The sequence below is a fragment of the Salmo salar genome, chromosome 09 (genome assembly GCF_965601325.2).
Source record: "Salmo salar chromosome 09, fSalSal1, whole genome shotgun sequence".
Lineage (NCBI taxonomy): Eukaryota > Metazoa > Chordata > Actinopteri > Salmoniformes > Salmonidae > Salmo > Salmo salar.
Genome location: NC_138299.1, coordinates 9,627,873 through 9,642,703, shown reverse-complemented (window position 1 = coordinate 9,642,703; position 14,831 = coordinate 9,627,873). Strand labels below are relative to the sequence as shown.

At 41.0% G+C, this 14,831-nt stretch overlaps 1 protein-coding gene across 2 annotated transcripts; it reads left to right on the top strand.

The window, feature by feature from the left end:
• The first annotated feature begins 2,100 nt into the window (after window positions 1–2,100).
• On the top strand, window positions 2,101–14,398 carry LOC106610672 (platelet-activating factor receptor). 2 transcript variants are annotated; one of them, XM_014210120.3, is made up of 4 exons: window positions 2,101–2,577; window positions 9,658–9,805; window positions 10,473–10,559; window positions 10,989–14,398. In XM_014210120.3, exon 4 carries the CDS (start codon window positions 11,031–11,033, stop codon window positions 12,147–12,149), a length of 1,119 nt encoding a protein of 372 aa, XP_014065595.1. In that variant the 5' UTR covers window positions 2,101–2,577; window positions 9,658–9,805; window positions 10,473–10,559; window positions 10,989–11,030; the 3' UTR covers window positions 12,150–14,398. The 2 variants fall into 2 exon arrangements, with proteins under 2 accessions (XP_014065595.1, XP_014065594.1); XM_014210119.3 differs by lacking the exon at window positions 9,658–9,805.
• The last annotated feature ends 433 nt before the right edge of the window (window positions 14,399–14,831 follow it).

Genomic DNA, 14,831 nt, shown 5'->3' with positions numbered 1-14,831 from the left:
GACCAAGGTGCAGCGTGGTAAGCGTACATCTTTCACTTTATTAGATGAACTTCGACAAAACAAAGAAAATACAAAAAAATGAACGTAAAGTTCTGCAGGCTTCAAAGCAGCTATACAAAAACAAGATCCCACAAAAACCCAGTGGGAAAAGGCTGCCTAAATATGATACCCAATCAGAGACAACAAATAACAGCTGCCTCTGATTGGTAACCATATCAGCTCAACATAGAAATACAAAAACATAGATATACATAATCTAGAATGTCCACCCAAATCACACCCTGACCTAACCAAATAGAGAAATAAAAAGGCTCTCTACGGTCAGGGCATGGCAATTCGTTCAAAAAAAATTATAATTGGAATATAATATTGGAATGGAATATAACTAATAACATGAAATAATATTGGAATATAACATTTAATAACAATAACTTAACTAATTAATTCAGTGTAACATTGATGTGGCAATTCTCTTATGCTCTGCTATTGAACGATTATAATTTGTACATAGGTCACTGTATCCCCAGTAAAATTGGAGCACAACTCATGAGCCCACCTCCTGCACTGCTCACACCTAATCCAGTCCCAACCTGTGACTGAAAACAGGGGGAGAGATGCCAACTGAAAAGCTCTCTTAAAAATGTAGCCAGCTATCTAGCTATATGAAATAAAATGCTGTGTAAAATAGCTTAAAGGCTATAAAGTAGCATTAACTGTAAAGCTATGTCACTAGTGGAAACATTTACAACTGAAATTAAGTTATGTTATCTTTTTAATGTATTTTACATCAGACGATCTGGTAGTAAGGTTGCTACAGTAGCTAGCACTCCTAACAGTTTATTCTAACTAACTAGCTGGCTAGCATTTACTGTGAGTGAAGCTGCTAACTAGCAGGTTAGCATAATCTAGCGCTAACTGGGTTAGACATTGTCTAAATGACAGGTAGAAACACATTCATAACCATAAAGGGGTAACCTGCCCCCAGGGGCCAGTTACCACCTAGTAAGGGGGTAACTTGAATGAGTAGGTGTATCCAAACTTTTGACTGGTACTGTGTATATATATGTTGTCTCTCTACTCCAGCACTTTGGATGTGAAATGATACAATGGCTACGAAGTTAAAGTGAAGACTGTCAGCTTTAATTTGAGGGTATTTTCATCCATATTGGGTGAATTGTTTAGAAATTACAGCACTTTTTCTACATAGTCCCCGCATTTTAGGGTACCAAAAGTAACGGGACAAATTCACTTATGTGTATTAAAGTAATAAAATGTAACTATTTGGTCCCATAATCCTAGCGTGCAATGACTACATTAAGCTTGTAACTGTACAAACGTGTTGGATGCATTTGCTGTTTGTTTTGGTTGTGTTTCAGATTATTTTGTGCCAATAGGAAATAATGCTAAATAATGTATTGTGTCATTTAGGAGTTAGTTTTATTGTAAATAAGAATAGAATATGTTTTTAAAGACTTCTACATTAATGTGGATGCTACCATAATTATGGATAATCCTGAATTAGTAGTGAATAATGATGAGTGAGAAAGTTACAGACAAATATCATGCCCCCAATACATGCTAACCTCTCACCATTGCAATAAAAGGGGAGGTTAGCATTTTTGGAGGGGTATGACTTTCTCACTCATCATTATTCACGATTCATTCAGGATTATCTGTAGCATCCAAAAGATTCATTCTGCTAATATGTAAAATGACTTAGAATTGCATGACATTTTTATAAAAGGCTATTGTTTCTCAGACCTGTAAATACAATGACAGATTCATGCAATGCTTTTACTATAAATAAAGGAGATCTTTCCACCCCTACTCTGTTCCACGGTGGTCTGCGAACCCACAACCAGACCTTCTGGCCGGCAGCCCTGTGGCTATCAACACTTCTGTCTTGCCATAAAATGCTTACACAATTTCAAAAACTGCATATCTAAGGCTCTGGTCTGTCCAATAAGTGGGGGTAAATGGTAAACATGCTCTCTGCTATCCACGTTATATTTTTTATTTTGGGTATAGGGGAGGGTCACCTTTTTTAAGCGTCAGGGAGGGTTTAGGTAAAATATGTTTTGCTGAAAGGGGAGGACCATCCATTTTCATTTCAGAGAGGTCCGATTTTCAGAGAGGTGTCTTCTTATAAATAACGTTCACAACCCTTACTATGCTCGTTACCAATGAGTAGATGGGATGGGGCAGGACATGCAGTGCGTCAAGCATCTCAAATAAAACCAAAAAACTGTCTACACAGACGCCCGGACTACGGAGATGCCGGTTGATGAGCGGGAGCAGCTTGGATGAAATGATTGAATAACACTTATGTGTACATTTATTTCGTTGCGCTCGCACACGCAACCTGGGCGGTCTAGTCACGGAGTCAAGCGCTTCATGGTGGATTCATTAGAGGAGTTTCTCTAGTTTCAAGAAACTTTATTCTAATATGTACATGTACTAGGCTATAGATACAGTATGTTTACGATTGTAGCCTAAAATACGCTGATTTCAAGATAATAGTGTGGAACACACACACTTGGAAAGACTAACGCAGTGAGAAAGGAGCCACGCACTCAGGTAAGCGCATCTTTCTTACTATTTTCTAATAAAATGTAATTATATTGTTACGTATGAGAACATCACCTTTTTTTTTTTACAAAGTTGCCAAGTAAATGCTATTATACAAAGACTAGGATAGGTGCTAATATTGTACTATTCTGCTTGAGATTTCAAATGTTTTGCACTGATCTTTATTACCTGTGAAAATGTTTGTTAATTTATAATTATTTATTGTATAAAGGTTAAAACAAATGTGCACACATGGCGAACATCTTTCATTGCATTTATAATAAATGTCTAGAGCCATGCAGAGAAACCTAAATTATTTCATACAGTATTCGAAAACATTGTACAAGCAGTTCTTAAAAGGGCAATCTGGGGTGGTACATCCTTTTTTTTTTACTTTTAAAATAATTATTTATAGCCATTTATTCTTGAAGAATTTATAAATACCTCATGAACTTAGTTTAACTTTCTTAGTTCATCTTGTTATAATCTTGTTTTATTCCATTGTTTGTCCTTGCATCCATAGCTCCTTCAATGAGTGGTTACAATTTTTCCAGCAATACTGCTCAGCTGTTTACCAAAAATGTGTTGTTTGAATCCCAGATTGCACCTTTCAGCGAGACAGGCCTTTCTCTGTGCTGGTTGCTGTTAATAAGCAGAATCTACTGCACACCCAAAACCGATTAGTGAAGGTGCTGTATGCAAAATGCAAAACTGGAAAAACAGGAAAATAGGGTCCTGTAGACTCAGCCCTAATTTGTGTGCTCTCTGACACCCGGAGTTGCATGGTAAATGGCCCAGGAACACAAGGAAAGCACAATGCACAAGGACTAACTAGCCAGCCTGTCCCCTGCTGAGGGGCCAAAATGTATCTCTGCTACAGTATCCAGAGGACTGAGTATTGAATGAGTGATAGAAAAGCACTATATTATCCATATTTAGTATCTATTGTTCACTGAGGATAACTCTGATGCTATCTAAAGTGAATAAAAATATAAACGCAACATGTAAAGTGTTGGTCCCATGTGTCATGAGCTGAAATAAAAGATCCCAGAAATGTTCCATTTGCACAAAAAAAGCTTATTTCTCTCAAATTTTCTACACAAATTTGTTTACATCCCTGTTAGCGAGCATTTCTCCTTTGCCAAGATAATCCATCCACCTGACAGGTGTGGCATATCAAGAAGCTGATTCAACGGCATGATCATTACACAGGTGCACCTGCTGCTGGGGACAATAAAAGGCCACTCTAAAATGTGCAGTTTTCTCACATCACAATGCAACAGATTTCTCCAGTTTTGATGGATCATGCAATTGGCATGCTGACTGCAGGAATGTTCACCAGTGCTGTTGCCAGAGAAATGAATGTTAATTTCTCTACCATGAGCCGCTTCAAGCATTGTTTTAGAGAATTTGCAGTAGGTACAACCGGCCTCACAACCGCAGACCACGTGTAAAGCGCTATGTGGGTGAGCGGTTTGCTGATGTCAAGGTTGTGAGCAGAGTGCCCCATGGTGGCAGTGGGGTTTTGGTATGGGTAGGCATAAGCTACAGACAACGAACACAATTGCATTTTATCGATAGCAGTTTTAATGCCCAGAGATACCGTGACGAGAAAATGGCGCCAGAGCAGAAGGCAGACGTTTTACATGCCCCCAACCGATTGTGTTTTTTTGTTCGTTTATCTGCGTTGTTTGTAACTTATTTTTTTACTATTTTGTACATAATGCTGCCGCTACCGTCTCTTATAACCAAAAATAACTTCCAGACATCAGGATTGCATTACTCACCAAGGACTAGCAGAATCCTTTTTCTTCTTTCATGAGCCCGAGGCGGAGGATATACGGCTCCCTCGGGAACAGGCCCCAACCCCAGTGATCTGCGTGAAGAGGAGGCGGAGAAAGAGAGGCCGGAGGGCAGGTGCCTTCTGAGGAGTAGGAGGCGATCAAATAAACCCCCACTCCCCTCGATTCTGCTCACAAACATGCAATCTTTGGACAATAAAATGGACGAGTTATTGGGAAGATTAAACTACAAATGGGACATTAAAAACTGTAACATCTTATGCTTCACGGCTGAACGACGACAATATCAACATACAGCTGGATGGTTATACGATGTACCAGCAGGAAAGAACACCAGCGTCTGGTAAGACAAGGGGTGGCGGTCTATATATTTTTGTGAACAACAGCTGGTGCACGATATCTAAGGAAGTCTCGAGCCATTGCTCGCCTGAGGTAGTTTCTCATGATAAGCTGCAGACCACATTACCTACTGAGAGAGTTTCCTCTATATTCTTTGTAGCTGTTTACATACCACCACAGTCAGAGGCTGGCACCAAGATAGCATTGAATGAGCTGTATTCTGCCATAAGCAAACAAGAAAACAAGAGAGGCGGCGCTCCTAGTAGCCGGGGACTTTAATGCAGGGAAACTTAAAACCTCTTGGCGTTCCCCTAGGATAGGGGGCGCTAAAGCGATTTTTGAAAAGAATTCGTGCCCATTTTAAACGGCCTCCTACTCAAACTCAGAAGCTAGGATATGCATATAATTAATACTTGTGAACAGAAAACACCCTAAAGTTTCTAAAACTGTTTGAATGGTGTCTGTGAGTATAACAGAACTCATATGGCAGTCAAAACCCCGAGACCGATCGTAACAGGATGTGGAATTCTGAATTGTGGACTCAACTTCACATCTTTGCCTATTAATCACACCGTGAGCTATGGTTCATTGAGCACTTCCTATTGCTTCCACGAGATGTCCCCAGTCATTACAAAGTCGTTTGAGTCTCCTACTGTTAAAACTGAATGAATGAGACGCTGTTGAAATTGGTCACATGAGGAGGGCCATCACCATTATGACGCCGGCGGCCCTGTCTACCCTCCCCTTTCGAAACGTTTTGAAACACAATGCAATCGTCCCCCTCGAATCTTATTGGCTCTCTTGTTGAAACAGGCCCTGAAGATTTATGTTATACAACGTTTGACATGTTTGAACGAACCTAAATGGGAAAAATCGAAATAGCTGTCCCGTGGCCGACGGAGCATTTGGAACAGCCTTCAGACGCGCTAACAAGAACAAGCTCTTGGAACATAAAGGAGTCATTTTTTCGAACGAAAATACATTTGTTGTGGACCTGGGATTCCTGGAAGTGCTTTCTGATGAAGACAACCAAAGGTAAGGGATTATTGACAATAGTATACAAGACTAGATGTGATATGCGATTGTTCCAAGATGGCGCAGACCTATATTTACTAGGTAATTTTCTGAGTATCGCATCCCTTTTATCGCAAAGTGTGATTACCCAGTAAAGTTATTTTTAAATCTGGTATTACAGGTGCTTTCAAGAGATATTCATCTATAAATCTTAGAATGACAATATTACATTTTAACAATGTTTTCGAATAGTAATTTAGTAAATTGTAGCACTGTTTCACCGGATGCATTTGAGGGAAAATAGTAAGTCAACGTTACGCACCGATGTAAAATGCTGTTTTTATATATAAATATGAACTTTATCGAACAAAAGAATGCATGTATTGTGTAACATGATGTCCTAGGTGTGTCATCTGATGAAGATTGTCAAAGGTTAGTGCTGCATTTAGCTGTTTTTTGGTTATTTGTGATGCATGTGGTTGGTCGGAAAATGGCTATGTGGCTACTTTTACGATATACTCCTCTAACATAATTTAATGTTTTGCTTTTGCTGTAAAGCCTTTTTGAAATCGGACAACGTGGTTCGATTCAGGAGAGGTGTATCTATAAAACGATATAATTTGAATATTATTATTATTTTTTTTAACCTGTTATGGCTAGGGGGCAGTATTTTCACAGCCGGATAAAAAACGTACCCAATTTAATCTGATTATTACTCCTGCCCAGAAACTAGAATATGCATATAATTATTAGCTTTGGATAGAAAACACTCCAAAGTTTCTAAAACTGTTTGAATGGTGTCTGTGAGTATAACAGAACTCATTTGGCAGGCCAAAACCTGAGAAGATTCCATGCAGGAAGTGGCCTGTCTGACAATTTCTTGCCCTTCTTGATTATCTCTATCCATTACAGAGGATCTCTGCTGTTACGTGAAACTTCCTACGGCTCCCATGGGCTCTCAGAAGGCGGCAAAAAGCTGAATCGTGGCTTTGCAGGCTCTGGTTGAAAAAAAGTAGCGCGTTTGGGTAGTGGCTGGTTACAGTACTGTGAGACTCAGGCGCGTGCCCGCGTCAACCCCATGCTATGTTTTCTTTCGTCTGTTTACCTAAACGCAGATTCCCGGTCGGAATATTATCGCTTTTTTACGAGAAAAATGGCATAAAAATTGATTTTAAACAGCGGTTGACATGCTTCGAAGTACGGTAATGGAATATTTAGAAATCTTTTGTCACGAATTGCGCCATGCTCGTGACCCTTATTTACACTTCGGATAGTGTCTTGAACGCACGAACAAAACGCCGCTATTTGGATATAACGATGGATTATTTTGGACCAAACCAACATTTGTTATTGAAATAGCAGTCCTGGGAGTGCATTCTGATGAAGATAACAAAGGTAATCAAACTTTTGTAATAGTAAATCGGAGTTTGGTCAGGGCTAAACTTGGTCGGTGTCTAAATGGCTAGCCGTGATGGCTGGGCTATCTACTGAGAATATTGCAAAATGTGCTTTCACCGAAAAGCTATTTTAAAATCAGACATATCGAGTGCATAGAGGAGTTCTGTATCTATAATTCTTAAAATAATTGTTATGTTTTTTGTGAACGTTTATCGTGAGTAATTTAGTAAATTCACCGGAAGTGTTCGGTGGGAATGCTAGTTCTGAACATCACATGCTAATGTAAAAAGCTGGTTTTTGATATAAATATGAACTTGATTGAACAAAACATGCATGTATTGTATAACATAATGTCCTAGGCGTGTCATCTGATGAAGATCATCAAAGGTTAGTGCTACATTTAGCTGTGGTTTGGGTTTATGTGACATTATATGCTAGCTTGAAAAATGGGTGTCTGAATATTTCTGGCTGGGTACTCTGCTCACATAATCTAATGTTTTGCTTTCGCTGTAAAGCCTTTTTGAAATCGGACAGTGTGGTTAGATAAAGGAGAGTCTTGTCTTTAACCTGTTTGGGCTAGGGGGCAGTATTGAGAATTTTTTCAAAAATATGTGCCCATTTTTAACTGCCTCCTACACCAACTCAGAAGCTAGAATATGCATATTATTGTTCAGGTTTGGATAGAAAACACCCTAAAGTTTCTAAAACTGTTTGAATGGTGTCTGTGAGTATAACAGAACTCCTATGGCAGGCAAAAACCTGACAAGGTTTCATGCAGGAAGTGGCCTGTCTGACAAGGAGTCGTGCGTCTTGCATCTGTTTATTGAAGAGTAAGGATCTTAGCTGTAACGTGACAATTCCCAGGGCTCCAATAGGCTCTCAGAACCCGGGAAAAACCTGAACGATGACGAGGCAGCCTCTGGCTGAAACAGATTATCGCCTTATCCAAGTGGCCGATCAGAGGACCATTGAATGAGGCGCGTGCACGATTCGCCCCCGTGGAGAAATTTCATTCGGCTGTTTAGCTTATTGCAGATTCCCGGTCGGAATATTATCGCTTTTCTACGAGATAAATGGCATAAAAATTGGTTTTAAACAGCGGTTGACATGCTTCGAAGTACGGTAATGGAATATTTAGACATTTTTTGTCACGCCATGCGCCATGCGCACGACCGTTATTTACCATTCGTATAGTGTCTAGAACGCACGAACAAAACAGAGGATATTTGGATATAACGATGGATTATTTGGGACCAAACCTACATTTGTTATTGAAGTAGAAGTCCTGGGAGTGCATTCTGACGAAGAACAGGAAAGGTAAGAACATTTTTCTTATAGGAAATAGGATTTTTGTGAAGGCTAATCTTGCCGGGTGTCTAAATAGCTAGCCGTGATGGCTGGACTATGTACTTAGAATATTGCAAAATGTGCTTCATCCGAAAAGCTATTTTAAAATCGGACATATCGAGTGCATAGAGGAGTAATGTATCTATAATTCTTAAAATAATTGTTATGCTTTTTGTGAACGTTTATCGTGAGTAATTTAGCAAACTGTTAGTAAATTCCCCGGAAGTTTGCGGGGGGTATGCTTTTTCTGAACGTCACATGCTAATGTAAAAAGCTGTTTTTTGATATAAATATGAACTTGATTGAACAGACATGCATGTATTGTATAACATAATGTCCTAGGTGTGTCATCTGATGAAGATCATAAAAGGTTAGTGCTGCATTTAGCTGTGGTTTGGGTTTTTGTGACATTATATGCTAGCTTGAAAAATGGGTGTCTGATTATTTCTGGCTGGGCACTCTCCTTACATAATCTAATGTTTTGCTTTCGTTGTAAAGCCTTTTTGAAATCGGACAGTGTGGTTAGATTAAGGAGAGTCTTGTCTTTAAATAGCTGTAAAATAGTCATATGTTTGAGAAATTGAAGTAATAGTATTTCAAACGATTCAAAAATCGCGCCACTGAATTCAGGTGGCTGTTACGTAGGTGGGACGAATTCGTCCCGCCTTGCCCATAGAGGTTAAAATGGTGTAAAATAGTCATATGTTTGAAAAATTGAAGGTTTTGGATTTTTGAGGAATTTGTAATTCGCGCCACGCCTATCATTGGATATTGGAGCAGGTGTTCCGCTAGCGGAACATCTAGATGTAAGAGGTTATGGAGGGCTAAAAGTCTGCTGAAACGTTCAATGCCACGCTCAACCCCATCAGTTCTTTAAAATCCATCTTCAGCTGTTCTGAGCTGCCCTTCATCATGTCATTGAATCCCACATGAACTATGATAGACTCAATTTCCGGATGCTGATTTAAAATGTTTGGGTGCAGCTTATTGATATCCTGTACTCGTGCTCCTGGATAGCACAACGTTTTTGCCACACGGACTGAGACATTACTCACCATTGAACCGCCCAATACAACGGCGGAGAAGGGAATGGAAAAATCTGACCATTCCTAACCCTCACACAATTCTTTGAACCTTTCACGGATCCATGAAAATCAGGATAGTGTATGCCCGCTGCTTCCCCCGATAGGTCCAGACCTCCCACAGAAGGCAGTGCCCGTCAGATCCAGGGAGAGGGAAAGGAGCCGAACTCGACAACGAAGCCACTGCTGGAGTCAGCGTATTTGGAGTCAGCACCGCCATCGCAGACACAGGCAATCCCAGCGATGAAGGCGCAGGTAGATCAGGCACCAGTGCAGTGAAGCTATTCCTTATGTCAATCTGCTCCGAACCTCTCACAGTCACCGCCGTCCGCTTAGCAGCATGCTGCTGCCTTTGGTTTCCATGACTTGTGACATGGGACCAGCACTGATTGGAACAATCTTCTTGCTGTTCTCTGTCTACTTCATTACAAGATGGAGTAGGAGAAGCAGATGGAGATGACTTCCTTGGCAGGCAAGTTCTAGGTAGCACAGGCCATTCAGATAGGGACCGATGACAAGGCTGGAAAACATCCATCAGGCCCGAGCGGCGTCCAGCCATAGGAGTTGAGAACGAGAAAGTTCCAATTTTCCTTCCTAATACCTTCCTAATATTGATTTACCCCCCCCCCCCCCCCCCCACACACACACACTTATTGAAGTGGATTTAACAAGTGACATCAATAAGGGATCATAGCATTCACCTGGTCAATCTATTTCATGGAAAGAGCAAGTGTTCTTAGTGTATAATGTATATTTACTTATCAGATCGGACTTGCCGTAACTGAAGTTCCCTGTATTTTTTTTCCGACAGGGCTGTTATCTCTTTAATTTCAAGTTTAAGAAAGAAGAAAGACAAGTCTTAACATGTGAAATATTAACACATTTAAACTCAATTTCTTTGTACTTCTTTTCCTTGGAAAAGGGTTAGGATTTACTGGAACCAGGACATATCCATCCTTTTAGTGACGTAGTTCATCCGGATTGTGGGAATCCCATTGAACTGACCAGGGTAAGTGCAGTTCAACCTTTGTTTCCTCTTGCGCTCACTTCCCATTCCTAAGTGAATGTCACTAGGGTGGCCAAACAGTTATGCCACATTAGGCAAAGCATCAGTCCAGATATCATGTCATTCCATACAATATCGTAACACCTTTTATATACACTTTCTTATTTTTCTAATACATGAGTTGTTAAGCCACTAAGTAGGGCTTATGAAGCCTTTATATCCACAATTTTTGTAAATATAAACTAGGACCCCTCTTGTTATTGTCTGTTACACTGTTGACAGAGCAGGAAGACATTAGTCTAGATTTGACTGGAAATATGGTCATCATTCACTCATCATCACAAACAGAGAGCACAGTGTCGAAAGTCCACTAAAGTGAATATTGCAGTGAGTCTTGAAATATGACTCTAATAGGAAGTATTTTTCTCACAGAGGGAGTTGCTTGCTTTAGCAAAATCAACAGTGGAGTCGACCATGGGGATTCAAGAGGACTTAGTAGTGACCACGGCTGTGAACTTTGTCGGGAACGGAAACTTCCTGGACTCGGCGTTCCGCTACACCCTCTTCCCAGTGTTCTACGGTGTTGTGTTCATCATTGGGCTGATAGCCAATAGTTACGTGCTGTTCGTGCTGTGGCGCCTGCGCGATGCCAAGGTCTTGAACGAGATCTGCATCTATATGGCCAACCTGACTGTGGCCGACCTCCTCTTCGTGTGCGCCCTCCCCTTCTGGATTGGCTACTACCATCACGGTGGCGTCTGGCTCTACGGCGAATTCCTGTGCCGTGTCACTGGTGTGTTCTTCTTCATCAACACCTACTGCTCCATCCTCTTCCTCACTGCCATCAGTATCAACCGCTACTGGGCCATCACGCGCCCACTGGACGCCGCCTCGTCCGACCATTGGTGCCGTGGGGTGGCCGTCACAGCGGTCATCTGGGTGGTCACTCTGTCCATGTCTGTGCCATACCTCTTGAAGACGGGCATCCAGAAGGACAAGAGCAACGTGTCGCGATGCTTCGAGGGCTACCACCATGAGACGGATGGCGAGAAGCGGGTGGTGGCCGCAACCCACCTTATCATTGTGGGGTGCTTCGTCTTGGTCTTCTTCCTCGTCGTAGTGTGTAATCTGCTCATCGCCCGGGCGTTACTAGCCCAGTCCCTTACCCAGGCTCGGTGCTCCAGTTCCTCAAAACCCCGGGGGGTGAAGAGCCGGGCCCTGCAGATGCTGTGCGCTGTGGTGGGGGTGTTCGTGGTGTGCTTCCTCCCCCACCACATGGTCCAGGGCCCCTGGACCCTGGCTGTGCTGGAGATCAAGGAGGGCTGGGGCAGCACGGAATGGAACCAGAAGACCAAGCAGTGGTTGAACGATGCCCACCAGGTCACCCTGATGCTGATGGGGCTCAACTGCCTCCTAGATCCCGTGGTGTACTGCTTCGCCACCAGGAGGTTCCACATGTATATCAAGGACCATCTGAAAAAGGTGGGGAGGGGCAGAGGCTGCTCGGAAACAGCCATCACACACATCTCTGTAGTGGAATGCAAGAATGTGAGCCAGCGGCTCCATTGCGAACAGCAGCAGCTCAATAATTAAAGTCCTTCACTGTAACAGAAAACTGTCATTTATATGGTAAATTTGGGTATTATTAACAGTAAAATACTCCAAACGCTTTACTGCAGCGTAGTGTAAATTGTTGTGGGCGAGGAAACAATTGCTTTATTTTGAATGGTACTGTAATTCCACCCCACAGAATACAGTACTGTATCGTGTCTTTGGGGGCCAAAAACCTTTTGACCACTTGTGAGTGCATGTTATTGTTGTTTCTGGCTTATTAACATATTTTGAGCCGTGCCTTGTAAGAGGCTATATTTGTTGCACCCGTGAGTGAAAATGCTGTACCAATTTAACTCCTATGTTATAGGAGACAGATTGTACAGGGGACAGATTTTAGTGGCAGCAAGTCTTAAACCTTAAATGGTTGAGCATTTTGCCATGTCCTTTTGGTCTGTACCCTTGTAGTCGCTGCCAGTTTGGAACATTTTGTTAAGGCCTCTACAGGTGCAAGTAATATAAAACACCAATTATGCATTAATATGCTGTGGGTTGTGTACAACCAGATGTTTTTCAAGGGAAAAGGAAAGAGAGCCTGTGACGCCTACACGACTTCCGCTTTTGGACGTTAACAAGGCGACACTCCATCTTAACTCCTCCTCCACATTTATTGGATTGGTTGAACAGTGCAGAAGAGAACCTCCCTCAACAGTTTTTTTCTTCTCGTCAGCTACGTTAGGTTACCTAGCAGCCAACCTGCTTGCACCAATCCCTTGTAATTACAGTAAAATACTGTGAAATACAAACCCGTCCCCTCAATGAATTTCATTCATCCATTCATCTATGTGCCGACCTTACAGTGATATGCTTACTTACAAGCCCTTAACCAACAACGCAGTTAAGAAAAATAAGTGTTTAGAAAGTATTTACTAAAATAAACTGAAGTAAAAAATACAAATAAAATCGAAAAATATTTAAAGAGCAAACAATAAAATAACAGTAGCGAGGCTATATACAGGTTGGTACCGGTACAGAATCGATGTGCAGGGGCACCGGTTAGTTGAGGTAATATGTACATGAAGATAGAGGTAAAGTGACTATGCATAAATAATATACAGAGAGTAGCAGCAGCGTAAAAATGTGTGGGGGGGAATAGTCCGGGTAGCCATTTGATTAGCTGTTAAATTTCACCACCTCTCTTTCTTCCTGTTCTTTTTCTCTTTTGAGCTTAAACAGAGTATAAAAGCAGAAGTTTCATAGGGAACTGGAGCTTCTAAAAATGATAGATTCACCCCTTACACAATTCTCTCTGGAAGGAGATTAAGGTCTCTATTCAGAAATCCTCATTATTTCGTTGAATGATTTAAAATTTGAGCGTTGTTATTTCTATATAGCCTATACTTTCTCGTTCTGAACTTCTAACGTGAGTAGGATGGGTCTGGCTTTGTGACAATAATCAAGACCAGCTGCTCACCGATATGACAGCCCCAGTGCAGTTACACCTCCGACACCGCCAAAACATCAGCTATGCGGGTGTCGGCTGTTGCCCGTTAATGCTGATCTGATTGAATCTAGGCTTAAGGGTCCCACTGTTCAGCAAGAGTAGGAGCAGGGCAAGTTTCATTCAGCCATCAGGCTGCTGAACAGTGGGACATAGGACAGATACGGATAGACAGTAGGCCCCAGAGACTTTGAATATGTGAAAATGTAAATGTGTGACTTGTGTACTAGCTTTCCAGTTTTCCATACTGCATGTAATATATTGTGTTGTGTAGGTGTATTTGTATGCTGACATCACAAAATGAATTTACATGTAAATGGACAAAGTATATCGAATCGTATCGTATTTGTTTTGCAATTTTGTACGATTGCAAAACAAATACTGGGAGCCAAGAAGTACTTTTTTAAATGTGATGCATTGCTATTATTGTTATTGCTATTATTATTGTAAAGAATGATGGAGTAACAAACTTTAAGGTCATTTTATGAGGCTGGTAACCATCCTACTGGGCACAGATGTCAATTCAACATCTATTCCATGTTGGGTCAGCGTAATTTCAATGAAATGACGTGGAAACAATGTTGATTCAACCAGTGTATGCCCAGTGGGATGTGATGAACTTGATGACTTCTCAGCTGTCAGCTGCTGAAGTATAAACAGAGACGGTTTATGAAGTAAGTTGACCACTGGTATAAATGTTGCACTTACTGTAACTCTTTGTATGTGATGCAATTGAAACATATTGTGTAACGCTGTACTGCATTCTCAAATAAAACAAATATCTAACACATATTGTTATTGAAATACCAGTTTTCTTTTTTGTTTCACAAATTAAAAGCTACCATTAAAAGATTATGGGAAACATAACAAACAGAAATGTACACTTATCAAACCTCTTATTTTTTGTAAGTTAGTCAAATGTGTCTTCTCTTCAAATATTATACAAACACACAGACATATACTTAAGGACAGTTTCTCTGACACAGATTTAACGTAGTCCTGGACTAAAAAGCATGGTCAATGGAGAATTGCAATAGTTTTTTAGTCCAGAAATAGGTTTCATCTGTGTGGAAAAACAGCCAACAATTTTAAAAGTATCACTTCTGGTATCCACAGTATATGGTTTATCAAGTGGGGTATTCTAATGTTACATTCATGTTACATTTACATATTGTCACACCCTGATCTGTTTCACCTGTTTTGTTTTTGTTTCCACCCCCCCC